At 48.0% G+C, this 27,983-nt stretch overlaps 1 protein-coding gene and 1 pseudogene across 3 annotated transcripts; both read left to right on the top strand.

Annotated features, from left to right (window-relative positions):
• Nucleotide 1: 1 nt before the first annotated feature.
• Nucleotides 2–27,983, top strand: TRIM14 (tripartite motif containing 14). 3 transcript variants are annotated; one of them, XM_030294065.1, is made up of 6 exons: nucleotides 4–536; nucleotides 3,055–3,150; nucleotides 14,204–14,437; nucleotides 18,751–18,913; nucleotides 23,006–23,098; nucleotides 26,379–27,983. In XM_030294065.1, exons 1-6 carry the CDS (start codon nucleotides 321–323, stop codon nucleotides 26,912–26,914), a joined length of 1,338 nt encoding a protein of 445 aa, XP_030149925.1. In that variant the 5' UTR covers nucleotides 4–320; the 3' UTR covers nucleotides 26,915–27,983. The 3 variants fall into 3 exon arrangements, with proteins under 3 accessions (XP_030149926.1, XP_030149925.1, XP_030149924.1); XM_030294064.1 differs by having other exon boundaries at nucleotides 3,040–3,150; XM_030294066.1 differs by lacking the exon at nucleotides 23,006–23,098 and having other exon boundaries at nucleotides 2–536; nucleotides 3,040–3,150.
• LOC115499861 lies at nucleotides 18,920–21,720 on the top strand (annotated as a pseudogene).

The following is a 27,983-nucleotide window of genomic DNA, read 5'->3' as shown; positions in this document are numbered from 1 at the left end:
CCCACAGGGCTGCAGTTTTCTGAGCATGACTGGACTCGCATCACTGAGCCGGGAAGCCCACCTCCTTCCAGTCAGCCCACGAGGAGCGAACCCCATTTCGGCGGCGGCCCCCTCAGCGCCACTGAAGCTGCCGGGACAGGCGGAGCGGGGGAGGGCACCCCGCGGGGCCGCAGGGCGCCGATGGCCGCCGCTACCCGGCGGGAGGCGCGCCCGCCTCCCTTCCTCCCGGAGCTGGGCCGCCCCGCCCCGCCCCACCGCTCAGGGTTTCGATTCTCCGCTGGAGCCCCTCCCCGACACCGCGGCCCGAAACCGAGGGCTAAATGGCGGACGCAGGGGCGCAAAGCGGGACACCGGGGGGGCCGGGCCCCGCGAAGCTCGAGGACACGAGCGGCTGGCGCTGCCCGGAGCATAGCGACCGCGTGGTCGAGCTCTTCTGTCGCCGCTGCCGCCGCTGCGTGTGCGCACTCTGCCCGGTGCTGGGCGCGCACCGCGGCCACCCGGTGGGCCTGGCGCTGGACGAGGCGGCGCACGTGCAGGTGGGAACGCGGGCGGCGCGCGGAGGCGGGTGCCCGCAACGGACTCGGTGGGGCGTGCCGGGTGGGCCGGCCGTTTCTTTCGGTTTGGTTTGCAACCGAAGGGCGGCCCAGAGGACCTGTAGGCGGCCCACCTGCTGTCGCCAAGGATCAGTTAAGCTTCAGAAGAGGTGGGTTCGGGAGTGAAAACTTAGGCGCCCCGACTGATCCGCAGATGTCCTTGACCTCGTCCACCACGGTGGGTCCACCACACCGCCCTTGGCCTGAAAGAAAGTCTGCCTTTAGAGAAAGTTGAAAAGCCACACAGGCATCTCTGGTTTTCTGTCCCGGAGTTCACCGACAGGGGCTGAGGACTGCCTGACTGCCTGCCCTGGGAGCGGCCTCCAGCCACCGACTCCGCCCTTCTCCTCCACGCACGTGCCCATTCCACGCATTTAACAGCCAGGTGGGGAGCTATGACAGCCATTTTATTGATAAGAAAAGAAAGGCTCTGGAAGCCGAGGCTGGCTTTGAACCCAGCACTCCACAGCTGGATTGCCTCCACTGGCCCATTCCCACCTTGGAGCCCTCACCTGTGCATAATCCTAATAGTGGTCAGGGGCTCCCGACTCTTGTTCCGGCCTTAGGGCCAACTTGTTCTGTGACTCTGGTCAAATCCTCTGCCTCCCTCAGATAGTCAGCCCCCCCCCCCCCCGTTTCTTGCGGATGTTGATTCTACCACTTCCTCTTGCCAGCAGTTTTTGGTGATTAATGACCTTTTTCCTCACATTGTGACAACCTTGGAGCTCCAAGGTGAGAATGGGCCCTGTGGGACCTGGTTCAGTTGGCGTGGGGGGGAGTCTTGGGTTTGAGGCCTTTCTTATCTGTAAAATAACTGTAACAATAATAGCTCCTCAGAAGGCTGTTTCCAGAATTAACATGGCTGCTTCCAGAGATAGGGCTTGGGCGTCTCATAGGCAGGTCCACCCACCTACCTACCAACATACTCATCTTGTGTTCACACACCTACCCACTCACCTGTTTATCCATCATCCTTCCATCCATTCATCAAACATTCATTCGGCACACACCTTGTGCCACAAGTTAAGGAACAGATCAATTCTTCCCTGATCAGGAATTTCCCGGCTGGTGAGGTGAGAACAAATAGTGACAATATGGTGTGATAAGTATCGTAATTGGGGAGCCAGAGAGAAGACAGTATGAACTAGGAGCAGGGAGCGCAGGAAGACTTCCCAGAGGAGTGCCATTGGAACTGTCCTTGAAGGATGAGTAGGATTCCACCAGGTAGCATGACAGGTGCAGCACCATGTGACTGGGAGGCCCAGGCACCAGGAGGCTGGGTTATCTTTGGGTGACAGCAGCTAGACTTGATGGCTTAGAAATCACAGTGGGGTAGAAGATGTGCTCCCCGAATTTGAGGCTGTGGCTTCTACCTGGGTTACCATTGTGTCCTCACTCCCAGCCACGACCTAGAATACAACTGCACACAGTAGCAGATGCTTGTTGGGTGTTACAATAACAGTAAGAGCTATACCTGTTGAGTACTTACTGCCTGCCAAACACTGCACCAAGCACTTCGTGTACTTTTCATTCTCTACAGCAACACGATGCGGTTATCCCCATGTTTATGGCTAAAGAAACAGGTTTAGAGAAGTGAGGTCACTTGTCCAGGTCACATGAAAGGAGGGCCAGGAATCAGACCTAGGAAGCCGCCTGTCCCTCTGGGGCTTATGCTCATAACAGCTTGCTGGGTGGCTCCAGCTCTCCACTTGAAGCTGGCAGCCCTTGGTCATTGTGTTTGATTCAGCAAACACTTCTGGGTCACCCCGTGATCCCCATGGCAGAGCTGGGAATGGAGCAAGCCTGCCCTCAGGGAGCTCCCAGTTGACGGGGCAGCCAGAACTGGGGCCAGCAGCTGCGTGTGAGGCCAGCTGTGAGAAGATCCGGATAGAGGCAAGCTCAAACCTGTGGGGAAGAGGCTCACAGAGCAAGCCTTTGGGAAAATGGCAATTGCAAAACAAGGAACTCTGGAAGGGAGCCATTTCAGGTGGGAGGGAGAAGGGAGCATGAACCCCCACAGACCTCACCCATGCAGGTCTTCTGAACCCCAGTTCAAGCCAAAGGGCCACAGGCTCCCTGGCATGTAATAGGTGCTTAGTTAATACTGACTCCATAAGTGAAATGCTCTTCTCCTGTCCCCAAGCTGCTTGCCTTAAGGTCCTATTTGAAAGGGTGAAAAACCAGGCCATAAGCAGGAATTGTTCTAGAAAAAAGGGAGGGGGGATCAAGGTTGGAAGAATATCTGATGTGGGATTCTGAGGATCAGAGGGACCCTCATTCCGGCTCATCCTCCAATTTGCCATGTGACTCTGGGCCAGTGACCTCTCCTCTGAGTCTCAGATACCTCAGCTGAAACAAAACAAAAACAAAATACAGGGGGAGGAGATGACCCCTGGGGTGGCTTGTTATCTCAAAAGTCACAGTATTAAGTATTAATTTTTCCTAGCTCTTTCACATACAGAAACGCATCCAAGAATGTTTAAAGCAGTTGGAAGCCAAGAAGCAGCAGCAAGTTGGCAACATAACCCAGATAGAAGAAGCTGCCGAGAAGCTCAAGGCAAGTGGACATTTCTTCCTTGTTCTAGTTGAGATGTTCACACTTCCCCTGGTACACAAGGCTCTCCTCAATATGGAGCCAAGGGAAGATCAAAACTAACCTCAAAGGGGCAGATCAGGTTTGATGGGGCTTGGGACTTCTATAATGTAGGGGACTCTTTTTAAGGAAAATGACACAAGGGGCGCCTCGATGGCTCAGTCAGTTAGGCGTCCAACTCTTGGTTTCAGCTCAGGTCACGATATCACGGTTTCGTGGGTTCAAGCCCCACGTCGGGCTCTGCGCTGATGGTGAGGAGCCTGCTTGGGATTCTCTGTCTCCCTCTTTGCCCCTCCCCCACTCACGCTGCCTCTGTCTCTCTCAAAAATAAATAAACTTTAAAAAAAAAAAAGAAAAGAAAGAAAAATGACACAAAATCAGGTGCAAGACCATGAAGGGCCCTGGCTAATGAGGAGCCTTAAGCTTCTGTTGTGTTAGCTTTGTGTGAATCCATTTCTGCCCAGCACCTTAGCCTTGCCCCGTGGCAACTCACAAAATGGAGGAACAGCCTTTCCTTCTGGCAACTGCCAAGGCCATTCTCTTAGAGGGACCAGTCATCCATCCCCTGCACCCCAAATCACCTTAAACAAAGCAAAATGCAGCATAAGGAGCATACAAACAGCTCTTTGGGTTTTACTGCTTTGTTGAAAGAAATAAAATAGGGTATCAATGTATTCCATAAATAAATACTTTCTTCAGGCTTCTCCTTTCATAGCAGTGTTTATTTACATGGATTCTTTTGTGGGCTTGAAATGGGAAGTTGGGGCTGACATTATTGGGAGCTGCCATCTGACTAAAAAAGTTGCTGGATCTTCTGGTCCTTTTATGTGAACTGAACTGGTCCCTTCCCCTTTCACCCTCAGCTGGCCCCTCCTGGAAATGAGGGCTAGGGTGGGATGCCTGCCCAGGGTCTCTGCCCCTGAGGGCTCTGTAAACCCTGGACTGACCCCTCACAAGTCAGGCAGAGAGACTGGCTCCGACCAAGGGAGTAGCTGGCACCCAGGACCTTCTGGGCCAGGCCCACAGCAGAGTGGAGAGGCCAAGACCCAGGCCAGGCCACAGAATTGACCTCCTGTTGGCACAGCATCCACTGTCTGTGACTGCATGCCCGAGTGTGCTGGGGACAGTTGTGGTTTATACCTGTGGCCCCAGCTTCATTATTAATAGTGACGCTCATGTCTTCAAGAGCATTTCTCCGGGCTCAGATCAATAGTGGTTTGAAAAGATTTGGCAATTGGGGCGCCTGGGTGGCGCAGTCGGTTAAGCGTCCGACTTCAGCCAGGTCACGATCTCGCGGTCCGGGAGTTCAAGCCCCGCGTCAGGCTCTGGGCTGATGGCTCAGAGCCTGGAGCCTGTTTCCGATTCTGTGTCTCCCTCTCTCTCTGCCCCTCCCCCGTTCATGCTCTGTCTCTCTCTGTCCCAAAAATAAATAAACGTTGGAAAAAAAAATTAAAAAAAAAAAAAGATTTGGCAAGGGATGGGGGAAGTGCTTTGGGCTGTGCAGCTAGAACAGAATTGGGATACAGATTCACTGTCTGCAAATCTCTGAGCACGTATGGTTGGGGGCTCCCAGGGAAGAGTTAGGACCCATGTGGAGAGTCTAAGGGGGCCCATTTCAGCTTCCTCTAAGGAATGGAATTTTCTTTCTTTTAGTCTTCTCTTCCAACTTTTAAACTTTCATTTTGAAATAATTCCAAATTCACAGGATGTTGCAAAGGTAGTACAGAGAAGCCTTGTGTACCTTCCACCTAGTTTGCCCTACGGGTTAGATCTTACATACATACAGTGCAGTATCAAAACCAGAATTGACAGGGGCGCCTGGGTGGCTCAATTGGTTAAGCATCCAACCCTTGGTTTCGGCTCAGGTCACGATCTCACAGTTTGTAAGTTTGAGCCCTGCAACAGGCTCTGTGCTGACAGCTCAGAGCCTGGAGCCTGCTTCGGATTCTGTGCCTCCCCCTCCCGTTGTGTCCCTCCCCTGCTTATGCTCTCTCGCTCACTCTCTCTTTCATAAGTAAGTAAATGAACATTAAGAAAGAAAAAAAAAGTCCAGGGTATCCATTGTGTTCTTTTATGGATTGTGCTCTTGCTGTCATGACTGAGACTCTTTGGCTAGCCCTAGATCCCAAAGATTTCCGCCTTGTTTGTTTTTTTTTTTTTTTTTCCGAAAAGTTTTATAATTTTACATTGAAGTCCATGATTCTTGTCAAGCTAATTTTTGCATAAGGTGTGAGATTTAGCTCAAAGATCTTTTTTTTTTTTCCCTTACGGATATCCAATTCCTCCAGCACTGTTTGTTGAAAAGACTGTGTTTTCTCCATTGAATTGCTTTTGTCAAAAGTCAGTTGGCCATAGTTGGCTGAGGCTATGTCTGGGTCCTCTATTAGGCTCCATTGATCCACGAGTCTGTCCCTCTACTATCCCATGATCTTGATTGCTAGAGGTGAGAAGTCCTGAAATAACTGATACCTCCTGCTGGATTCTTTTTCAAAATTGTTTTAGCTATTCTAGTTCCTTTGCCTTTCCATTTAAGTTTGAGAATGATCTTGGGGCGCCTGGGTGGCGCAGTCGGTTAAGCGTCCGACTTCAGCCAGGTCACGATCTCGCGGTCTGTGAGTTCGAGCCCCGCGTCGGGCTCTGGGCTGATGGCTCAGAGCCTGGAGCCTGTTTCCGATTCTGTGTCTCCCTCTCTCTCTGCCCCTCCCCCGTTCATGCTCTGTCTCTCTCTGTCCCAAAAATAAATAAACATTGAAAAGTTTGAGAATGATCTTGTCTGCTTTGTTGGGATTTTGGTAGGAATTGTGTTCAGCATGTTTATCAAATTGGAGAGAGCTGACATCTTTACTATGTTATCTTACAGTCTGTGACCACACCCCTCTTCATTTATTTAGATTTGGGGGGGTTGTCAGCATTTTGTAGTTTTCAGCATGCAAATCTGTGTATGGTTTATTGGACATACAGCTCAGTGGCCCTCAGAAGGTAATAAGAAGGGGAACCTGGGTGGCTCAGTCAGGTGAGTGTCCAACTCTTGATTTCAGCTCAGGTCATGATCTCATGGTTCGTAGGTTCGGCCCCGCCTTGGGCTCTGGGCTGACAGCTTGGAGCCTGCTTAGGATTCTCTCCTGCCTCTCTCTCTGCCCCTCCCCTGTTCATGTGCACACACTCTCTCTCTCTTTTAGAATAAATAAATAGGGGCGCCTGGGTGGCTCAGTTGGTTGAGCGGCTGACTTCGGCTCGGGTCATGATCTCGCGGTCCGTGAGTTCGATCCCCGCGTCGGGCTCTGTGCTGACAGCTCAGAGCCTGGAGCCTGTTTCAGATTCTGTGTCTCCCTCTCTCTGACCCTCCCCCATTCATGCTCTGTCTCTCTCTGTCTCAAAAATAAATAAACGTTAAAAAAAAATAAAAACATATAAAAATAAAAAAAATAAAATAAATAAAAATAAAATAAATAAACCTTAAAAAAAGATAATAAAAAGAATGAGATTAATGGTCAGCATTTTAATTTTTTTTAATGTTTGTTTATTTTTGAGAGAGAGACAGAGTGCAAGCAGGGAAACGGCAGAAGAGAGGGAGACACAGAATTCAAAGCAGGCCCCAGGCTCTGAGCTGTCAGCACAGAGCCTGACCTGGAGCTTGAATCCACGAACTATGAGATCATGACCTGAGCCGAAGTCAGACACTCAACCAACTGAGCCACCCAGGTGCCGCCGTAGTCAGCATTTTATTTTATTTTTATTTTTTTTTAAATAATTTTTTTTAACGTTTATTTATTTTTGAGACAGAGAGAGACAAAGCATGAATGGGGGAGGGGCAGAGAGAGAGGGAGACACAGAATTGGAAGCAGCCTCCAGGCTCCGAGCCGTCAGCCCACAGCCCGACGCAGGGCTCAAACTCACGGACCGCGAGACCGTGACCTGAGCTGAAGTCGGACACTTACCGACTGAGCCACCCGGGCGCCCCCGTGGTCAGCATTTTAAAGCTGAAACGGGTTGATTGGTTGATTGGTTGATCTGTATAAAAATTTAGATGTAAAAAAGTATGAAGATGTGGCCGTCCTATGCCTGCGCTCCTACATGGGACCTGTCAGAGCTGATTAGGTGCTCCCACTAGAAGGACACCTGTCTCCAAGTCTCCCAGCCCCCACCTGAGCACCTCCCTCACTGTGTTACCAGTCTGGCTCCTGGGGGCATTTATATTTCCATTCCTGGTCAAGAAACAGAGGTTTAGGGGCTCCTGCATGGCTCAGTTAAGGTTCTGACTTCCCGCTCAGGCCATGATCTCGCAGTTCCTGGGTTCGAGCCCCACATCAGGCTTCGTGCTGACAGCTCAGAGCCTGGAGCCTGCTTTGAATTCTGTCTCTGTCTCTCTCTCTTTCTGTGCCTCCCCACTCACGCTCTGTCTCTCTGTCTCTCAAATAAATAAACATAAAAAAAAACAGAGGTTTAAAAATTCAGCTGTACTTAACTAGGTGATGGGGGATTAAGAATATGCCTGTAATGATGAGCACTGAGTAATGTATAGAATTGTTGAATCACTGTATTGTACACCTGAAACTAACATAACACTGTACATTAATTTTACTGGAATTTTTAAAGATTCAGCCACACTTCAAGCCAACTACTGTTCACATTTTGATATTTTTTTCTCTGTACATGTATACGCATTGATATAGTCTGAGACATATCCTCTGCACAATTCTAATATCATATCCCCACTTTGGAGCTAAGGCACGTTGGCTCGTTTCTTTGTGTGATTTGCTATTTGTATCTTCACCTTGCTGCCCTCAGTAGGTGTTTTGCATGGTGTCCTGTACCCCTGGGTTGTGGGAGCTCGCCTTCAGAGCCCTGAGGCCAGAGCATCTGCAGTGTACTCTTATCAGTTTCAGTAGTTACAGACCTGTTTTTATATATGAATTTTGCAGTTTTGAGGGTCTATGAACTAGGACTTGAATTCTTCTCAATACAAGCCTGTTGTTTGGTTTATGTGTTTTGCCGATGACTCTCTTTTTCACCCATGACCCTTGATGGATGAGAAGATTCCTTGCCCCTTCCTCAGGCCAGTGGGTGGAGTTTTCCCAGTGCCTCGTTCCTGGATGGAGGGGCTGTCTGTGCACCTGACTTGGTGCAGGTGACAGGTGCCCAGAGCATCCTCTGAGACGACCAGGCCCCCAGTGTGGTGTGGCTGTCATACGCTCCTCCGCCCTTCCTGGGGCCACTCAGCTCAGCTTCTGCGCAGCTCTTACAGCAGGTTCCCTCTTTGTTTTGGGCAACTAGTGGTTTCTGTTGTTTGTTGTTTGTTTGTAGGTCTGGTTTTGGTTTTTGAGCTTGGTCGTGGAATTTAAAAATTTGCTCATTTTATCAGCATTTCTATGTATTTGAACTAGGAAGGGGGATTTCCTTCTCTCTTATTGACCAAAACTATATGTCATTTTACATATGGGGTTTTTGTTTTTGCTTAAGATCATAACACTTCCCTGTGTCATTAAAAGTTCTTTATCAATGTCAGTATTAGAGGCTGTATATTCCATTATATGGATCTACCGTGATTAAGCCATTTCCCCAGTGTTGAACATTTAGATCATTTCCAGTTTTCCATTAATGTAAAATAACACTGCAGTGAACATTTTTTACTTATTCTCTTCAGACGCATTCCTGGAAATGATTCGTCTGGCTCAGTAGGCACAAATGTTTATAAGGACTCTCAGGCATTCTGCTGAACTGTGGCTAGTGTGGTGTGTGGAAGAAAGCTCAAGGGAAACCATGCCGCTCTGTACTTGCTTTCCTAGAGGCATTACTAGGGGAAAGGTCATTCACCTGAAAATTAATCCATAAAACACCTTTGTCAACAAACTAAAACCAGTGAAGTTTATACACGGTCCAAAGCCCATTGTCTACAAACCAATGATCACGCCCAACTAACCCCTTCTTCCCAGAGAACAATCAAGAGGACCTTCCTCATTAATCCTCAACCAACACCCATTAAATGATTTTCTCTGACATCCTTGTTGGTAGGCTGTTTGCTTCCCCTTTGTGGCTCCTCAGAGGGCCAGTACCTGCAGGTGGACGGAAAACTCAACACTTACCTGCTACCCTAACTCAACAGGGATGGGAGTGCTTGTGTTCTTTCTGAATCTTCCCACTTTATTCCAGGGAACTTTTGATACCGTTATAAGGAGGGGGGAGCATATAAATATATATACTATATAGATAAATATGTAGTTAAGTTTGATTATTGTCTGTCACGTCCAGACCTAGGTAGGAAGTTAGGATGGGCACAGACTTCCAGAGCTGAAAGGCCCTTGGAGATGGGGCCACCCAGGAAGAGAAGTGACTTACCACCAGTCACACAGGAAGGCAGAGGTGGACCTGGGGCCTCAGCTGTATCCATCAAGGCCCATCCAGGAAGACAGAAGCCACTTCGAGGGGATGAATGCAGGGAATGGAGGCCAGCGTGGGAAAGGTGGAGAAACCAGCCAGGGGGCAGCGAGGCAGTAGCATCAGCAGGAGGCACCTTTACATCTGGCTGGCAAGGCCAAGGGAAAAGATGGGATAACCGGGGGCAGGGGCCAAGATACCTTTGCAGGAACTGGAACCAGAGTGGGCCTGTCCTGTGGAAGCTGGAGGGTAGAAGGGATGCAGGAATACGCCTTCTTGTGGAAAAACCACCCTGGTGGGAGGGACACCCTGGCTGCTGCCTTCTCTTGCCTCCTTCTAGTCCCTCCTCCCATTGATCAGACCCAGCCTGAAGGAAGATCCTGGAAATTCAGGAGTCAGCCCCTCTCCCTCTGGAGTAGTGCTGGGGGAAGGACAGGAAATGGACCTGAGTCACATGGGCCTAGACTGGCTCCCTGGGCAGGGAAATAAACAGCCTCCATTCCTGGCTTTATGCCTTTCCCTGTGACCCACAGAGCTGCAGAGCCTGAACCACAGATTAGGGTCAGGGGACCAGTGATGTGACAGAAAGCGGCCTTTGCCAGAGTGGGAACGGGAAGATGTAGACTCAGCCATGCTGCTGTTGACACTGACGATGCCACCGGTCTCTGCCACCCCTGCTGGGCATGGCCTCCCCTCTGCTTCTTCCTGCAGGCCACTGCCACATATCAGAGTGGTCGGGACGGTGTAGTGGAGAGGGCAGGGGTGGAGAGCACGCCTGCCTTCCCCAGTGGGATGCCCCTGACAGGTGCCCATAGAAGTGTTGTCCAAAGTCCTACTGAATTATCAGCAAAACAGCTCTTTCCGTTTTCCTCACAGGCTCCTCACCCTCCACGGGACCCAGATAGGCCTCCAGGGTCCTGGGCAGAGGTGGAGTCACATAGCAGCCAGCACTCCATGTGCAAAATCCCCCACCCTCCCATGAGTGCGCTTCATCACTGCCCAAGTGCCTTCCCTCCCCAGCCCATTACCTTCCCAACTAGACTGTCAGGCGCTCACCTAGCCCCACCCGCTCCAGTGCGAGCTACAGTTTCGCTTTGAACCAACATGGCCCAAACCAGACACATACTTCCTTATCTCCTTACCAGAATTCCCTCCCGCTTTTTCTCTCCCTCTCCCTCCCAGTCTTTGTGTGTGTCTCTCTCTCACTCTGTCTCTCTTGTTCTTTTTTTTTTTTTTTTTTCAGAGAGACAGCATGACTTGGGGAGAGGGGCAGAGGGAGAGAGAGAATCTCAAGCAGACTCCACACTTGGCACAGGGCCTGACTCAGGGCTCAATCCCACAGCCCTGGGATCATGACCTGAGCCAAATTCTTTTTAACCATTTGTATAATCAGCCTCATCTGCTTACACCTTAAGTTTTCTTATAGAAGGGTGCCTGGGTGGTTCAATTGGTTAAGCATCTGACTCTTGGTTTTGGCTCAGGTCATGATCTTGTGGTTCACAAGTTCTAGGCCCTCATTGGGCTCCATGCTGGCAGTGTGGAGCCTGCTTGGGATTCTCTCTCCCTGTGCCCCTCCCCACCCTTTCAAAATAAATAAATAAACTTTAAAAAAAAACTTTAAAAAATAAAAAAATAAGTTTTCTTGTGGATGTTTTCAAACAGTTATTCCTGGAGTGAGAGTTATAACAATGTGTTTATAAAGTAGAGTTGTAGAGGGCGTCTGGCTGGCTTAGTTGTTAGAGCATGTGACTCTTGATCTCGGGGTTTAAGTTCGAGCCCCATGTTGGATGGGAGATTACTTATACAAAAATCTTTAAAAAAAAAAAGTAGAGCTATAGAAACTGCTTGGAGCATAGCTTCATCGGGAAATTATTTGCTCTCTTAGTTTCTATAGAAAGGTCTTCCAATTACTTACATTGCCTCCAAAATGTGTTTATAAATCAAGAGTTTGGAACACATTTTCTTTCCTTCATTTGGGTCATTCAGTAGAGATATATTTGTGTCCAGGTTCACTGGCCCATAGAAACCCTGTTGTAAGTGTAGGCTAATTCCCAGGCTAGCCCAATGGCAATTTAACCTATGTTGCATTTGGTTGGTATAAGCTAGCCTCAGAACCTAACCACTGCCTAGAGCACTGTATAGGAAAGGGACTTCAGGAACTCATCCCACAGATCATGCCAAACCACATGTTCCTGCCTCACTAAGAGAACATGACATCACGGGGAGCCTGTCCACACCGCATCCCCCCCCACCCCCGGTGCCTCCCCAAGTACCAAGGGCCGCTATTCTGTTGGGTGTAGGAAAGAGGCCTATGTTTTGCTTTTATTTTTTTTAATGATTTTCTGTTTTATCTTTTAATTGTACTAGTAGTGTATGAACACATGTTCATTTTTTTAAATGTTAATCATAGTATATTAGAATATAGTATAGAACTATAGAAACTACAAAGTGGGAGTTCCTCTTCGCCATCCCCCTAATCCTCACACCTCTTCCCAAACATGACCAGAACTAACAGACATTGGAATGCACTTGCAGACATATAGATGGCTATACAGGTTTCCTCTGCTATCCAAAAGTAGAGTGTTCTGTGAAACCTTCTGTAGGTAGAAATGGCATAAAGTAAAGAGCATCTCCCGCTTTTCAAACGTTTGAGTAAAACCACTTCACTTTTACAGAAGACCTACATTAATGCCTGTTTTCTAACCAAAAGAAATCTGAAGAACGTTTTCACTTTTGGGACAAAAACTATTACCACACTAATGTAGATTTCGTAAGGTCAAAGTGGACTAACGCAGACTTGCAGAAAGCAGGCATACCTGTATCCATATATAATTTTTATTTAGTTATCTTTCATATAAATAGGATCATCCTGTATATATTATTGTGTAACTTGCTCTTTTTCATGTGGTGTCTTGGAGAGTTTTCAGTGCCAGGACATATGGATCCCCTGAATTCTTTGTGCAGGGTGTGTGTGTGTGTGTGTGTGTGTGTGTGTGTGTGTGTGTGTGTTAAAATATACATAACATAAAAGTTATGATTTTAGCCATTTTTAAGTGTAAAATTCAGTGGGACTAACTGCATTTACAGTGTTGTACACTCATAACCACTATCTGTTTCCAAAAAGTTTTCACTATCTTAAATATAAACTCTAACCAATAAGCAATACTTCCCTTCCCAACAGCCCCTGGCAAACTCTAATCTACTTCCTGTCTCTGTGAACTGGTGTATTGTAGATATTTTATGAAAGGAAATCATACAATATTTGTCCTTTTGTGTCTGGCTTATTTCACTTAACATACCTTCCCGGGTCATCCAATTGTAGCATGTATCAGAACACTGCATTCTTTTTAATCACTACATATTATCGTTGCATGAATGCCTCATAATGTGTATAATAAACATACATGTATTTCCCACAATGAAAATTTTGCCCAACTTTATCACCGACAATGCTGTATGAGCATCTTGGTACACAAACCTTCATGCACATGTGAAAATGTTTTCTAGGATCAATTCCTGCAAGAGGAATTGCTGCATCAAAGGACGTATGCATTTAAAATATGGATATTGTCACATTGCCCTAAAAGTGCATTGCCAACAGATGCTACCACCCACCATGTATGTGAGTGCCTACTCCCCACACCATTTCAGACTCTGCTATTGTCCATCAGTTAAGATTCCTCCAGTCTGATGGCCAGAAAATATTTTCTGCTTACATTGCTCACTTCCTTGATTGTTTGAGAGGCTGAGTACCTCTTCATACAGTTATTGGCACTGGCATGTATTTGGTCCATTTTCAATCAAATGATTTCTTTTTTTTACTATAAGTTATGGATAATAAACCTGTGTAGTTTGTTACTTGTCATGTGGTTGTACAGAACCTTCCCTCTTAGGAAAATTTTCACTTTTTTTAAAAATTGTTTTAATGTTTTTATTTATTTTTGAGAGAAAGAGAGAGCACAAGTGGGGAAGGGAGACAAAGAATCTGAACTAGGCCTCAGGCTCCGAGCTGTCAGCACAGAGCCTGACACGGGGCTTGAATCTATGAACTGTGAGATCATGACCTGAGTGGAAGTCGGACCACCTAACCTGCTGAGCCACCCAGGCACCCTTGTTTTCATATTTAATAAGGCAGCTCATCCTTCATTGATCTTTTTAAAAATTTTTGGCTTTTCTTGTGCTTATTCTTCCCTACCATAATTTAATACTTGTTTAATCTGCATTGTTAATTAAGACTTTGGGATTACAGTGAATTTGTAGACCAATTTGGAGACAAGTAGCATCTCTAGCCACAGATAATGGTTTTTTGTTCTACACATTCAGAGGTTTGGTGTTTTGTTTTGTTTTTTAAATGTCTTCCAATACAATTTTATTCTTCTCTTTATGTAGGTCATTACAATTTTTGTTAGATTTATTTTTAGGTGTTGTCCTATTTTTTTTTCCCCGACCATCTTTATTTCCCCATGTATTTTCCAATTGGTGATAGCTGGCACTTTGGAAAGCTTGAGTTTTAACAAGCTGATCTTCTACTTGCCCAGCCACCTTGCTGAACTCACGTTTTAGAAGTTACAATTTTTTTCATGTTGACTATTCCGGATTTCCTGGTTGGCAATGATGTCATCTGTAACTGGTTTCTTTTTAGGCTCATGCAGAGTCGAGTAAAACCTGGCTGACGGGAAAGTTCACTGAACTCAGATTGCTACTTGATGAAGAGGAAGTGCTGGCAAAGAAATTCATTGATAAAAACATGCAGCTTACCCTCCAGGTGTACAGGGAGCAAATCGAGTCTTGTGGAGAGCAAATAGACATCATGAACAAACTCTCCAGCAGGGTCTGGAGGATCAGCCAGGAGCCCAGTCCTGTCCAGCTGCTGCAGGTAATGCTGGATTTCTGCCCTCACGGTGGATCCCTGCCACCAGCATTTCACGTTGGTCACTGGAACACAGTATTTACACTCCAAGTAAATACACAGAGAATCAGCACGCAAGTTTTCTTGCCCCTACACCAGTGGGAAGAAAATATGCTTTGTTAGGAACAGTGTATACATCCTGGACTAATTAAATAACATTAACAGCCACCATTTGGGGGCAGGGGAGAGGCTCTATGTTCCCATCACTTTGTGTATCTTAGCTCTAATATTTACTAGAAGTCTGCAATGTGGATATTCTCACCCCATTTTATGAATGAGAAATTGAGGCTCAGGGAGGGTGAAGTGACTTGTCTGAGGTCACACAGCTGGTAGGTGGCAGAGCTGTGATCAGAGCCCAGGTCTGCCTGACTGCAGAGCCACGAGGCCCCACTGCCTGGCCCTCTGCCTGTAGAGTCTTATTTGAGACCCTCCCCCTCCTGGAAGGGCAGGTATCCTTTCAGCTCCTGAGCAGGCTCCACGAGGTGAATCACAGTTTGCTCAAAGGGGAGAGAAGGATCCTACTCCTTGGCCACTGGGCTTTGTTGGAGACTCTTCCCTTATACCGAGGGAGAGTCTAAGAAATAGCCCCTGTGATTCATTGCTGTATTAGTGAACACATGTTGTTGTGAGTGATGTTCGTGTTTTCAAGGAACCACGGAAGAAACTTCCTTCTCGCGCCAGTGCTCCCATGCAGCCTCCAGTGTGCTTGGATTGCTTTCCTCCTCGTGGAACTCTTCCTGTTTCCTTCCTTGCCAAGGCTTCTGGGAATCTCAGAGCTAAATATGTTTCAAACAGCTTGGCTAAGACTTGGTGGCATACATCTTGTTCCTCGTCTCACTCTGGCTTCCAGCTTATGTTCTTATCCTGGCGTTCTCTTCACCTAATTTTCCTGATTATAAAGGAAAATCTTACAGTATTAGATAGCCTTCATGAGATTCTTTACAGGCTTGTGGGAGAAGGCAAGGCATAACTAAAGGTGTCCTGGAGTGTAATCACAGATTAGACTGTGGCTGGAAAATAAGACAGACAAATCAATCAGTCAGTACAAAACCAGTTAAGCCAGTCCCTGTCAAATATTTCTAGTCTTGTGCCTTTATGTGGCCTTGGTCAGTTTGGCTTCCATGTGTCATTGTTAGCTAGCAAAAAACTAAATCTAAGAAAAATTCTGGGTGAGGTGCTTTCCTAGGCACAGTGGATATTATGCCTTAAGAGGGGCTAGATGCACAGTGGGGTACATTTGTTTGTTTTTTAAATAATGGTACTTTGTAGGGATATCTAACACAAAAGGATGCTTCTGTGGAGAAGAATGTTTCTCTTTAAAAAAAATTTTTTTTAACATTTATTCATTTTTGAGACAGAGAGAGACAGAGCATGAACAGGGGAGGGTCAGAGAGAGAGGGAGACACAGAATCTGAAACAGGCTCCAGACTCTGACCTGTCAGCACAGAGCCCGACGCGGGGCTCGAACTCACGGACTGTGAGATCATGACCTGAGCCAAAGTCGGACACCCAAGCGACTGAGCCACCCAGGCGCCCCATTCTTTTATCATAGATACAGTTTCAGGGCTTTGCCATCTTCTTTCTTTATTCTCTGGTGCCAGAACTACTGATATTCGTCATTTGTCATTCCTCCCTTCTATTTGCTCATTCACGTATTCATCAAATACATACTGAGCAACCTGTTCACACCAGGCCCCTGCTTGACATTAAGAGCTCATGGGTCAGGAGACATACTCAGAAACATTTATTTACAACGCAGCCCAAGTAAGCTATCAAAAGTATGTCCAAGAAATGTCCAATTCTGTATGGGGGGTCAGGGAAGACTTCTAAGGGAAGGTGACAGTGGAGCTCAGTGTGGGAGCATGAGGAGAGGCCACTGGGGATATACAGAGGGACAGAGCAGAGAGGACATCCCAGACAGGAAGGAATCATGTGCATGTGAGAGCCTGGCAGGCTGGGCAGCAGCGGGGGTTCAGCCGGGCAGGGATACGAGGAAGGAGGGGGTGTTGGGAGATGCAGCTGGACCAGGAAGCCAGGGCTAGTTAGCCAAGGGCCATATGTGCCTGGTCATGGGGTTTAGACTGTCCTGTAAAGATACGTGAGGAGTGTTGTGAACTGTGGAACGACCTGGTTGGTTTAATGCTTTTGGAAGGTCACTTTGGTGACAGAGTGGAGGATGGACTGAGGTGGCCTGGGCCAGTGGAAGGGTGTCAGGATGGGAAGAGGCAGGCAGGTTTGAGAGATGCAACGGGATTGGTGATTGGAAGTGGTGGGGGAGGAGGGGAGATGCAAGATGATGCCCAGCCTCTGCTCGAAAGATAGGACGCTCAGTTGGTTGAGCGTCTGACTTCGCCCCAGGTCATGATCTCGTGGTTCGTGAGTTCAAGCCCCACATCAGGCTTGCTGCTGGCAGCGCAGAGACTGCTTTGGATTCTCTGTCCCTCTCTCTCTCTCTGCCCCCCACTCTTGTGCTTTCTCAAAAACAAGTAAAATAAGGGAGGGAGGGAAGGAAGGAAGGAGGGAAGGAGGGGAGGGAGGAAAGAAGGGAGGAAAGGAGGGAGGGAGGGAGCGAGGAAAGAAGGGAGGAAGGAAGGAAGGGAGGGAGGAAAGAAGGGAGGAAGAAAAGGAAGGAAGGAGGGAAGGAGGGGAGGGAGGAAAGAAGGAAGGGAAGGAGGAAGGAAGGAAGGAAGGAAGGAAGGAAGGAAGGAAGGAAGGAAGATGGATGGGTGGCTAGAGAGCTGTTGCCTGAGTTGGCAAAGCTGAGAAGCAGGTGTGCTCAATTCCATTCCTTATTCTATCATAAATATTTACCGAGAACCTACTATGTGTCACACCTTGTGCTAGATGCTGGAGCTGGGGGTACCAGGTGGTGGCATTTGTCCTTCACCCTCTCTCCCCCATCCCATTCCACCCATCTGCCCTCTGAGCCACCCTCCTGTTGCAGAGTGGCACCCTGGCCCCCATGTTAGTGCTCTGACTCCCTGGCCAGCTCTATTCCTGGGAGTGACCTTAGGCCTGGTTCCCCACAGTTACCTTCTTCCCCACCAAATGCAGATAGAGTCCAGACTGGCACCCCCTAGGCTGCACAGGGCCTAGGACCAGCCTTCTGACCCGAGGTTCTCCTGAGGTCCACCATCCTGCCTGGTGGTTTTGCCATTAGCCTAACGGCAGAGGGCCAGGCCGTGCTCCCTCCTGAGGCGTCCATCTGCCCATCTTGCCCTGAGCAGCACCGCCCACTAACCAGGGCCTGCTCACTCAAGGCACTCCTTGCCCAGGACAGCCCTTGAAAGAGCGCAAAGTGGGCTCCTACCTGCCAACAAGAGAGTCCACTGTAGCCGTTTCAAGCAGGAAAGGAGTTTATGAAAAAACGAGTATTTGGCAGGTCACAGGATCTCCAGGAGGGCCTGAAAGTCAGGATGAAGACCAGGCGACAGGAGGAAAGTCCAGGCCACAGCACGGGGGTGCTCCAGCGTAGACCCCGCTGCGTCTCTGCTGGGCCACTGACCCAGGCACTGCCCCTGAAGCCTCCAGCCCTGCTGTCCCTGACGGCTACATGCTGCTGCCACTGCCTCATGGTCACTTCCACATCCAGGCCTTAGATCGGTCACAGGCCTGCACCTAGGTGCAAAGAAGGCTGGGAGAGGGAGTTTTCTAACTTCTACTTAGGAAAGCAACACTTAACACGGGAAGGCTATTTAAAGGGTGAAGTCCGGGCAGAAAACAGGTCAGGTCCCCCCAGTGGTGGGCCCTCCCCCTCAGCTGGCATTCCGTCTGAACTTTCAGGGTCCTTGGCTTCCTTCTTGGAACATGGTTTCTTGCTCCCTCCTTTGGACATGCCCAAAGGGCTCTTTCCCCAGAAAAACTGGCCCCTCATCCCTTTTGTTCCCTTGTACCTCCAGCAGACCCATCGCAGTGTCTGTAAAGCTTCAGGGTCCCTTGCAAGGCGGTGAGCAACTTAAGGGCAGGTGCAATCAGCCAGCCTCCCTCCTTCCTCTGCCCCGAACGCCTAGCACAGAGTAGACCTCAGTGAACATGGAGGGGAGGAAGAAATCAACAGTGTAGGCCTGAAAACTGGACCTCTGCGTTTCTGCCGCCCTGGGGCCTGCTGTGTGGTCTCTTCAGAGCTCTGTTCCCGGGGACCCAGCCTGGGCCGGTCCCAGTTGCCGGGGCAGGGTGGGGCCTGTACTTGCTGGCCTGGGTTTGTTCCGGGGTGCAGCGGTGGAGGCTGGGACAGCACCCACAGTTCCCAGAGCCACCCTGACCCCCGCCCATCCTGGCAGGAGTACGTGGCCACTGAGCAGCAGATGCAGCAGCAGATGAGCCTGGGAGAGCTGTGCTACCCCGTGCCCCTGTCCTTCGAACCCACCAAGAGCTTCTTCAAGGGCCTCGTGGAGGCCATGCAGAGCATGTTACAGACACCACTGGACGTTCGCCTCAAGGAAAGTAAGTCGCTGCGTGGCCAGCCTTGTGTCCTTAACTCCCCTAGTGCCCTTTCACCCAGAGACAACGGCAAAGACCCAAATGGTGATCTAAATCATACCTTTTCCACACAGAGGCCCTTGGCTGGGCGGTCAAGGACTCCTGGGCCTAGGCCCCACCCACCCTTCAGACTTCACCTCCTTCCCTTTCTGAGACCCTGTCCTGCCTCTCGCAAGTATACCGCTGTGCTTCTGCCCCTGAGTCGCTCCCGGGATTCTGTCACACTTTATATTTGCCTGCTTTGGGCTCCCAGCTGGAGTAGCCAACTCTCCCTCCTCCCCTTGCTCTGTCTAGCCAAGTCCCACCATCCCTGCGGTGAGCCCAGGGCGCTCACCTGGGAGTCCTTTCCACACCAGACTGGGCTGGCTCTGCTGGCCATCTCCCCCTCTGCCTTTCCCCCCTCCAGGCCCTGGCCGATCTCCTGCCTGGGGCTGTGTGTGAGCTGGATCCATGAACCTCTCCCTGCCCCTCATAAATGCCGCAAGGGCAAGAACCACTACGAGTCCTGCTCTGAGGTCCCTGAAGGGCCTGGTATAAAGCAGATGCTCAGAAATACCTTTTTTCCATTCATTTACCTCTGTTCTTTTGATTCACTCAGAACATTTACTGAGCCCCTTTTCTCTGTTAGCAATGGCAGGGCACAAAACAAAGGTCTTACCTTTATGGTGTTCATTGTTCTGGGAGAAAGTCACGTAGAACAGTATGTCAGCGGTAAGTGCTCTGAAGAAAAATACAGCAGGGTGAGGAGAATACAGGGTGACTAGGAGGAGGAGCTATTTCTTATGGCGAAGTGGAGAAGGCATCTCTGGGAAGGGGATATGCGAGCTGGCCGAAGGAAGTCCCCAGCAAGCTCTGCAGGTCTGAAGGGCTGAAGTTCAGTGTAGTGGTTACATGCGTGGACTCTGGAGCCAGGCTGCCTGGGTTCCTATCCCAGGTCCACCGCTTCCTAAGCCTCCTTTCTTGGGCAAGGCACCTAAGTTTTCTGTGCCTCTGTTTCCACATCAACGGAGAGAATAATAAAGTCCCCTCTCATAGGGTTGTGTAAGAATTAACATCTCATACATAAACTGCTTAGAACCGTGCTCAGGCATAATAAGCAGTATGTAAGCATTAGCTATTATTGTTGCTGTAGTCGGTCCATCTGAGGGAAAGTTCTTTTGGGGCAGAGGGAGACACAAGTGCAAGTGTCCTGAGGCACAATAAAGAGTAGTTTGGCATGTTGAAGGAACAGCAAAGGGGTCAACAGGAGTGAATGTGGGTGCGAGGAGGGAAGAAGAGAGAGAGAGAGACAGAGAGAAACCAAGGAGACTCCAAGGACTTTGGTCTGAGCAATTGGGAGAAGAAAGTTGCCCTTTTCTGAGATGGGAAGGAGGAGCATTTAGAATTGCGGGCAATGGCCCTTTTGGTTCTCTGAGCAACACCATGGTGGTTTGCAAGAACAAACACCTGATGTAGGATGACAGAAGGGGAGCCAAGAAGAAAGTGGTTGATGCATTTTCTCAGGATGATCGGTGTGATGTGAAAGCACCAGCTATGTTCAGTGTAAGAAATAGTGGCAAAACGCAGGTCACGAGAACTCAAGGAACCAAAATCGCATCTGGTGGCCTCACGGGTTGCATGTTTGAATTGAGCTTTGTTGCAGAATGATGAAATTAAATTTAGAAAATTGAGGCCAACTACTGAGGACATTCAGGGCAGAAACTGCGTGATAAAGTGGAGGAAGTCGGATGCCACCTGGTCAAATGGGGCCTGGCAGGGCAGTGGCAGGAGATTAGGAGAGGAAAGGGCGAGAGGAAGTGCTACAAGCACCCATTCAGCCCCCTCCGGGAAACGGACAGAGGGGAGGCCAAGCCCTGGCTACAGTGCCGGCCAACCTCATGGGTGAGTAACAGAGACACAGGAGGTAGCAGCACCCAGAGGAAGGAGAGAGTGATTCTGGTGGAAAACCAGGAAGCCCTCTTGAAGGAGGTGGCACATCAGCTGGGCCTTGATGAACCACTAAGGCTTCCAGAGTGGGAGAAAACAGGGAAAGGCATTTCAAACTGAGTCAAGAGAAGGCTGCAGCCTGTTTGGGACACTGTGAAGTGTGTAGCAAGGCTGAGCGGTAGTCTTTTGTTTTTTGATTTTCCAAGCTGGTTTGTTAAAGCAGATTTTAAATCTATAGATGATGTTCTCTTTGCTCATAACTTCCACTGGAATTTTGAAAACATTTTAAGATGAAATCAATTAAAAATAAAACCACATGTCAGAATCGTAGCAGTCAATATATCTAAATGTTTAAAAAGAATAATAAATAGCCAAATATGAAAAAAAGGAAAAAAAAAGAATCTTAGCGGTCAGTTTTAGGAATCTTTGGGCTTGTCAGTTTTCAGCAAGTGGGCACTGGTATGTCCCCAACCACCACAAGATGTTACTCGGATGGACCCCAAATGCAGTTCACCCACATTTACATTCTCAGTGCCCCATTCCCAAAGAACCAGTGGTGCCTGCTGAGTCCATGATAATTGCTAACGCTTGCTCCGTGCCAGGCATTGTTCTGAGCATTTTACAGATAAATCCAGCAACTCCTCACCACTATCGTGTCAGGGTCGGGGCAGGGAGGGGGAGTGGAGGATGCCTTTATTATTTCCATTTTACAGATGAGGGAGCTGAGGCTCAGAGAGGTTAACTGATTAGCCTTACCTTGCATAGCTGGTAGGCGGTAGAGGCAGAATTCAAACAGACTCTGACCCCAGGGTCTGTGTTCTGATTCCCGCCCCCCACCTTGCTTCCTCCAGGCCATCACCCCTCACCGACCTCCAAATGAGATCATCACTCTCATGATCACAAGTAATACTGAGAGGTGCTCACTCCCAGGAAGGACACAAGGACCCAGGGGTCTTGCAGCACCACTGCCCTTCCGGTGCCCCGCCCCCCCTCTGTATTTTCCACAGACACTGTAGGCTTCACAGGGCCGAACAGAATCCAGCATCTTGGGGCACCTGGGTGGCTCAGTCGGTTAAGTGTGCGCCTCTTAGTCTCAGCTCAGGTCTTGATCTTAGGGTCGTGAGTCCAAGCCCCATGTTGGGCTCTGCACTGGGCATGAAGTCTACTTTAAAAAAAAAAAAAAAAAAAGAACCCAGCATCTTCCCCCCAGTCTGCTGCTGCTTGACTCCAGTCTACTCCCAGTAAACAGTTAAGCCTGGCACTTCTGCCATTGCAGATTTCCTTAACCCAGCCCCCTCTTCCATCCCTATTGCCCCACTTCAGGCCCAAGCCTCCTAGCAGGGCCTCTGCCTCCATGCTCACCCTGCCCCATCTATCCCCCACCAGAGAGATCTCTGGAAATTCTGCTTCTGTCTACCCATAGATGCCTTCCATGGCTCCCTGCTGTTTACATGCCACTCCTAGCACCTGCCTTTAATTAATGTCTGTGCTCCTGCTGTACCCTCTTGTTGGGAAAGCCTCCTATCCTTTTTTCTGGATGTCCAAATCTTCCCGATCCTTTAAGGGCCAGCTAAGGTGCTTCCTCCTCCACGATGTCTCCCTTGATTCACCTCTCTTCCCTCTGTGCCTTGGCTGGTAGCTCAAGTGAGCCCACCTCATTTACCTGACAGAACTGTTGAAGACAGGGACCATGGCTTGGGTTTCCCCCTGAACCCCCTCCCACTCAAATGAGACACCAACATGACCTTTCTGATGACTTCATTTCTTGTTTTCCATTTTATCCTGGAATTTGCATTTCCGCCATGTGGTCGCCCCATTCTCAACTATTTGAACACATAGTTGATTCTCGTGATCATCCTTGATCCTGTGGTCTCTTCCCCAGGTTCAGGGCTCATTCACCCTGGCCCGAATTCACTTCCCACCCTCAGAAGTACACTTCTCCTTAGATCCAAGTATTATCCTAGAGTATTCCTGTTGCAAATTCCTGAATTTGCATTAACTGCTTACATTTGTATGTGGTTCTTGGGAGAGATTATGTGGCTCTCCAGTTTTGTAATATTTTTAGTATGTTTTGTAGTTTGCTCTTGCTTAGATGAGCACCAGGCACTCATTTCTCACAATCTGTTACAGACATGAACTGCCAGCTCTCAGGCTCCTCCAGCACCAAGCTAGTTTCCTTGTTGAAAACAAGCCCCTCACCAGAGCGATCACTCTTCCTAAAATGTAAGCCCCAGGAGTGGGAGCGAAGAGAGGGTGGAGAGGGCTGGGTGCGTGGGAGGGGAGACAGGGGGTCATAGAAATAGAGGCCCCCCCCTTTTTTCCTAACAGACCCAACTTGGGATTTTTTAACTATTTTTAACTATTATTAGTTTTTAAATACAGTTTTAAATAGTTTTTAAATATAGTTTTAAATACAGTTTTAAATTAGTTTTTAAATACAGTTTTTTAAATAAAATAGTTTTTTAACTATTATTAGTTTTTAAATACAGAAATAATACATACTCATTGTAGAAAAATTAGAAAACAAAAACAATTTTTTAAAGACCATCACTTTCTCATAGATAACTACTAGTATTATTTGCCCTGTTAGCTTTTTTTGGTTTATTTATATATACATACAAGGATATATTTAATATATTGTTTTTTACAAACATGGTATCAACTATACCTACTGTCTTGTAACCTGTTTTCATTTATGGATATGTTGTGAAAATCTCTGTTCCCTTAAAAAAATTATACAGGTAATGCATGCTTCTTACAGAAAATTAGAAATTACAGATACACAAAAAGAAAACCGTTGCTTCCCCAAAGATAAATGCTATTAATATTTTGGCATACATTTTTCCAGACATTTTAAAAGCACACCTGTACAGATTTTTTTAACTGGGATCATGTGATGCTCTTTTGTAAATTTTTTATTTAACAGTGTAGCGTGAACAGTTTTGTTTCAATAGATTTAAATATCATCTTTATTTTTAAAGGATGCATAGTATTCCATTGAATGAATATGCTATATTTAACCAATTCATAATGCTGTGCATTTAGGCTGCTTTATATTTTCATTTCTATGAACAATGCTATAATAAACACTCTTATACATGTTAGCTGCATTAATGAATAATTGAATGGATACACCTTAGCTCATTTTTGGATTATTCTATAGGAGTAAATTTCTCAAAAGGGGAATTACTGGGCATGTACTTTTTAAAGTAAACTTTGACATATACATAAAGAAAAGCACAAAAGTCAAAGGGGTGCCGCTCAATTATTTTTAAAAAGTAAACACTCTATAACCTCCTTTGGACCAAGAAATGGAAATTTCCAGCTCCCCAGAAGCCTTCCTCATGTGGCCTTTTTTTGTAAGTTTGAGAGAGAGAAAGAGAGCATGTGAGCTCACACACCTGTGCGTAAGAGTGGGGGAGGGGCAGAGAGAGAGGCAGAGAGAATCCCAAGCAGGCTCTTCCCTCTGGCTCCCCGCTGTCAGTGCACAGACTGACGGGGGGGGGGGGGGGGCTCAATCTCAAGAACCTAACCAAGAGACCATGACCTGAACCAAACTGACACTGACTGAGCCACCCAGGCACCCTTTTTGTGGCCTTCTATTCACTACTCCCGAAGGGTTAACTACTCTGATTTCTGACACTGTAGGTTAGTTTTGCCTGTCTTTGACCTTGATATAACTAGATCATTCAAACTGTACTTTTTTGTGTCTTCTGTCACTCAACATAATATTTGGGAGATTTATCCATATTATTGTGCAGAGTAGTAGTTTGTTCATTTTCACTGCTGTATTTAGTATTCCATTGTATGAATATAGCACTGTTGAAGGACATTTTGGATTATTTCCGGTTTAGCCTGTAGTGAATGATGTTGCTATGAACATTCCCGTGCATGTCTTTTGATGCACGTTATGTATGCATTTCTGTTGGGTATTTACCCAGGAGGGGGAGAAAAGGATGCCTACTATAACCACTTCTATGCAACGTTATTCTAGATGTCCTAGACAGTGCCTTGAGGTAAGAAAAAGAAACGAAAGCTATAAGGATTGGAAAAGGAAGGAAAAAAGATCATTATTCACAGATGACATGATTACAGAAAATCTAAAATAATCAAAAGGTAAATTACAATTACTACTAAGTGTATTTAGAATAACTGTTGGATGTAATATTATACAAAAATCATATATCTATATATTGGCAGTAAACAATTAGAAAATGAATGTTTTTCTTTTTTTTTAAGGTTATTTATTTATTTTGAGAGACAGAGAGAGTAGAGAGCATGAACAGGGGAGGGGCAGAGAAGGAGGGAGAGAGAGAATCCTAAGCAGTGTTGGCTCGATCTCATGAACCTGAGCCATCAGATGCTTAACTGACTGAGCCACCCAGGCGCCCCTAGAAACTGAATTAAAATTTTTTTTAATGTTTTTATTTATTTTTGAGAGAGAGACAGAGCATGAGCAGGGGAGGGGCAGAGAGAGAGCGAGACACAGAATCTGAAGCAGGCTCCAGGCTCTGAGCTGTCAGCACAGAGCCCGACGCAAGGCTCGAACTCGGACTGTGAGATCATGACCTGAGCTGAAGTTGGACGCTTAACTGACTGAGCCACCCAGGCGCCCCTAGAAACTGAATTTTTAAAAATATTATTTTCAGTAACACTTTTTAAAAACCGGGAATAAATCTAACAAAAGACTTGCAAAAACCTCACTACAGGAAACTCCAGAACTTTACTAAGAAAACAATTTGGCAGTATCTAGTAAAGCTGAACATCTACGTATCCTACCACGTAGACTTTGTTTTTTTCACTTCATGTCTGCATATGTGGTATAATGCACTGAGAACGATTATTGGGGATTTAAGTTAGCACCACATTTCTGGAACACAATTTGGCAGTATTTACCAAAGTCCTTAAAAGCAAAATTATCCATGTTGACCCAGCAATTCCTCTTTTAGGAATGTATCCTAAAGAAATCAGATACATAAAGATGTAATTAATATTTTCAGAAGCTTTTTTTAAAGCCTAAATATGGAAAAGGGGGAGGGATAGGTTAAATTATAATACATCCAATACATCAAAATCTTAGGGTTGCCATTAAAGTGCTCTGATGAAAGAATATTATTTGACAGGGTAAAATGTCCTTAAGTATGTCAATAAATTATAAAAAGCAGATTACCCAAGAGCATGTATGGCATGATAATGTTAAGAAAAACTATAAAATGGCAAGATAAAAACTGGAAGGATATACACCCGTGTTACAAGGGATAGGATTTTAAAATTTTTAGACATCAGCAACAAATTCCATGGATGGTACAAAATTCAGTGACATTTTCACTCCTTCACTTGTGGCCTGGCCACCTCCCCAGAGGCAGGCAGGGTTACAAGGGTGGTTTTTATCTTTTGGTGATTCCCAATCTGGGCTGCGGGTGCGAGCCTGGTCGGTTGCCGGGTCGGGGCACCGCGCTGCCCCTCCTACTACGTGTCGCCCCGGTGTCCCCGCCCCCTGCAGACGCGCGCACACCCACTCTGGAGCCGGACACCATGCACTCACGCCTGCGCCTGTCCGCCGACCGCCTGACGGTGCGCTGTGGACTGCTGGGCCGCCTGGGACCCACGCCCGAGCTGCGCTTTGACAAGCTGTGGCAGGTGCTGGGTCGCGACTGCTTCGCCGCCGGACGCCACTACTGGGAAGTGGACGTGCAGGAGGCGGGCGTCGGCTGGTGGGTGGGCGCGGCCTACGCCTCCCTGCGGCGCTGCGGGGCCTCGGCCGCCGCCCGCCTCGGCTGCAATCGCCAGTCCTGGTGTCTCAAGCGCTACGACCTCGAGTACTGGGCCTTCCACGACGGCCAGCGCAGCCGACTGCGGCCCCGCGACGACCCCGACCGTCTCGGTGTCTTCCTGGATTACGAGGCCGGCGTCCTCGCCTTCTACGACGTGTCTGGCGGCATGAGCCACCTGCACACCTTCCGCGCCACTTTCCAGGAGCCGCTCTACCCGGCCCTGCGGCTCTGGGAAGGGGCCATCAGCATCTCCAGGCTGCCCTAGGGGCTGAGACTGGAGTGACTGCCCTAGGCCTTCCGCCGCTCTGGTGTCACCCGACCTCGATGCGGCTGGTCTGCCTGCTCCCTAAGCACGCCTATCATCTCCCCCGCCAGTCATGCACAGGTGCTTTGAAGGTCTCCTCTCCTAGGTTGGTTTCAAACATGCCCCACACACAGATCCTCTGCCGGGACTGTCTCATCGGACCTTCCCACCACCAGGGCACTTACACTACACTGCTTTTAGTCCGGGTGCCACCCACACGTGAGCCCTAAGCATCCTGACCGTGTCAGAATACATTATCTTTGGCCTCGGACCTCTCCCTCATACAGCAGTCAGCAATACCTGGCACTTAGTAGGCACACAATAAATATGTGAGAGTCATCCAGCTCTTTCTCCCTTAATGTCCCTTTGATCTGCCTCCTCCTCTCCACTCTGCTTCAGCTTATCCATGTCACTTACCTTCAGAGCAGCTGCAGGAGCATCTTAACACCTCATGGCCTGAACCCTCTCCCTGCCTCACCCTTCTTCACTGTAAGGCCAGAGGCATGTGCCTAAAACTTCGCTTAACCTTCGAACTACCAGGAGGTTCCTAAGGACTACAGGGAGAAAAGCAGGCACTTTCCCTTAGCATTCAAGGCCTTTCTAGTCTGCCCAGAACTTCTTTATGCCTCATCTGGCTTCTACGGCTCTTTTCAGAGACCCTCCAATTAGAGCTGTCTACACCTTTGCCCTCTGCTACTGGCCCCATACACTCATTTATGCAGAAAAGCCCTTTCATCTTCCTTTGCCTGTTTCAGCCTTCCCTTGGCTTAACTGCCCCAGGAAGTCTCTCCCCAAGCCACAGGAATCTCTCTTACTATTAGAACCACAAGTCTGGGACCTTGCTTTCCAACTAGATTGGAAGTTTCCCAAGGGCAGCTGTGTCCTACACTCTCCCCACCCTGAAAAGTTCAGAATGTTCCGTTCCTCCCGGGCAGTGAATGACCAGCAGCCAGCTATCATTGACTCAGCAGTTGAGCTGAGAAGTCCACATGAACCACCCAGCCTGACCTCACTGTACATGTGGGGAGAC

The sequence above is a fragment of the Lynx canadensis genome, chromosome D4, assembly GCF_007474595.2.
Source record: "Lynx canadensis isolate LIC74 chromosome D4, mLynCan4.pri.v2, whole genome shotgun sequence".
Taxonomy (NCBI): Eukaryota; Metazoa; Chordata; class Mammalia; order Carnivora; family Felidae; genus Lynx; species Lynx canadensis.
This window is presented reverse-complemented; position numbering and strand designations above follow the sequence as displayed.

Coding starts and splice junctions, on each gene's coding strand:
- TRIM14 (XM_030294064.1), top strand. CDS start 321: ATGGCGGACGCAGGGGCGCAAAGCGGGACACCGGGGGGGCCGGGCCCC. Junction 3,151..14,203: donor AAGCTGCCGAGAAGCTCAAG/GCAAGTGGACAT, acceptor GTTTCTTTTTAG/GCTCATGCAGAGTCGAGTAA. Junction 23,099..26,378: donor GCGATCACTCTTCCTAAAAT/GTAAGCCCCAGG, acceptor CGCCCCCTGCAG/ACGCGCGCACACCCACTCTG.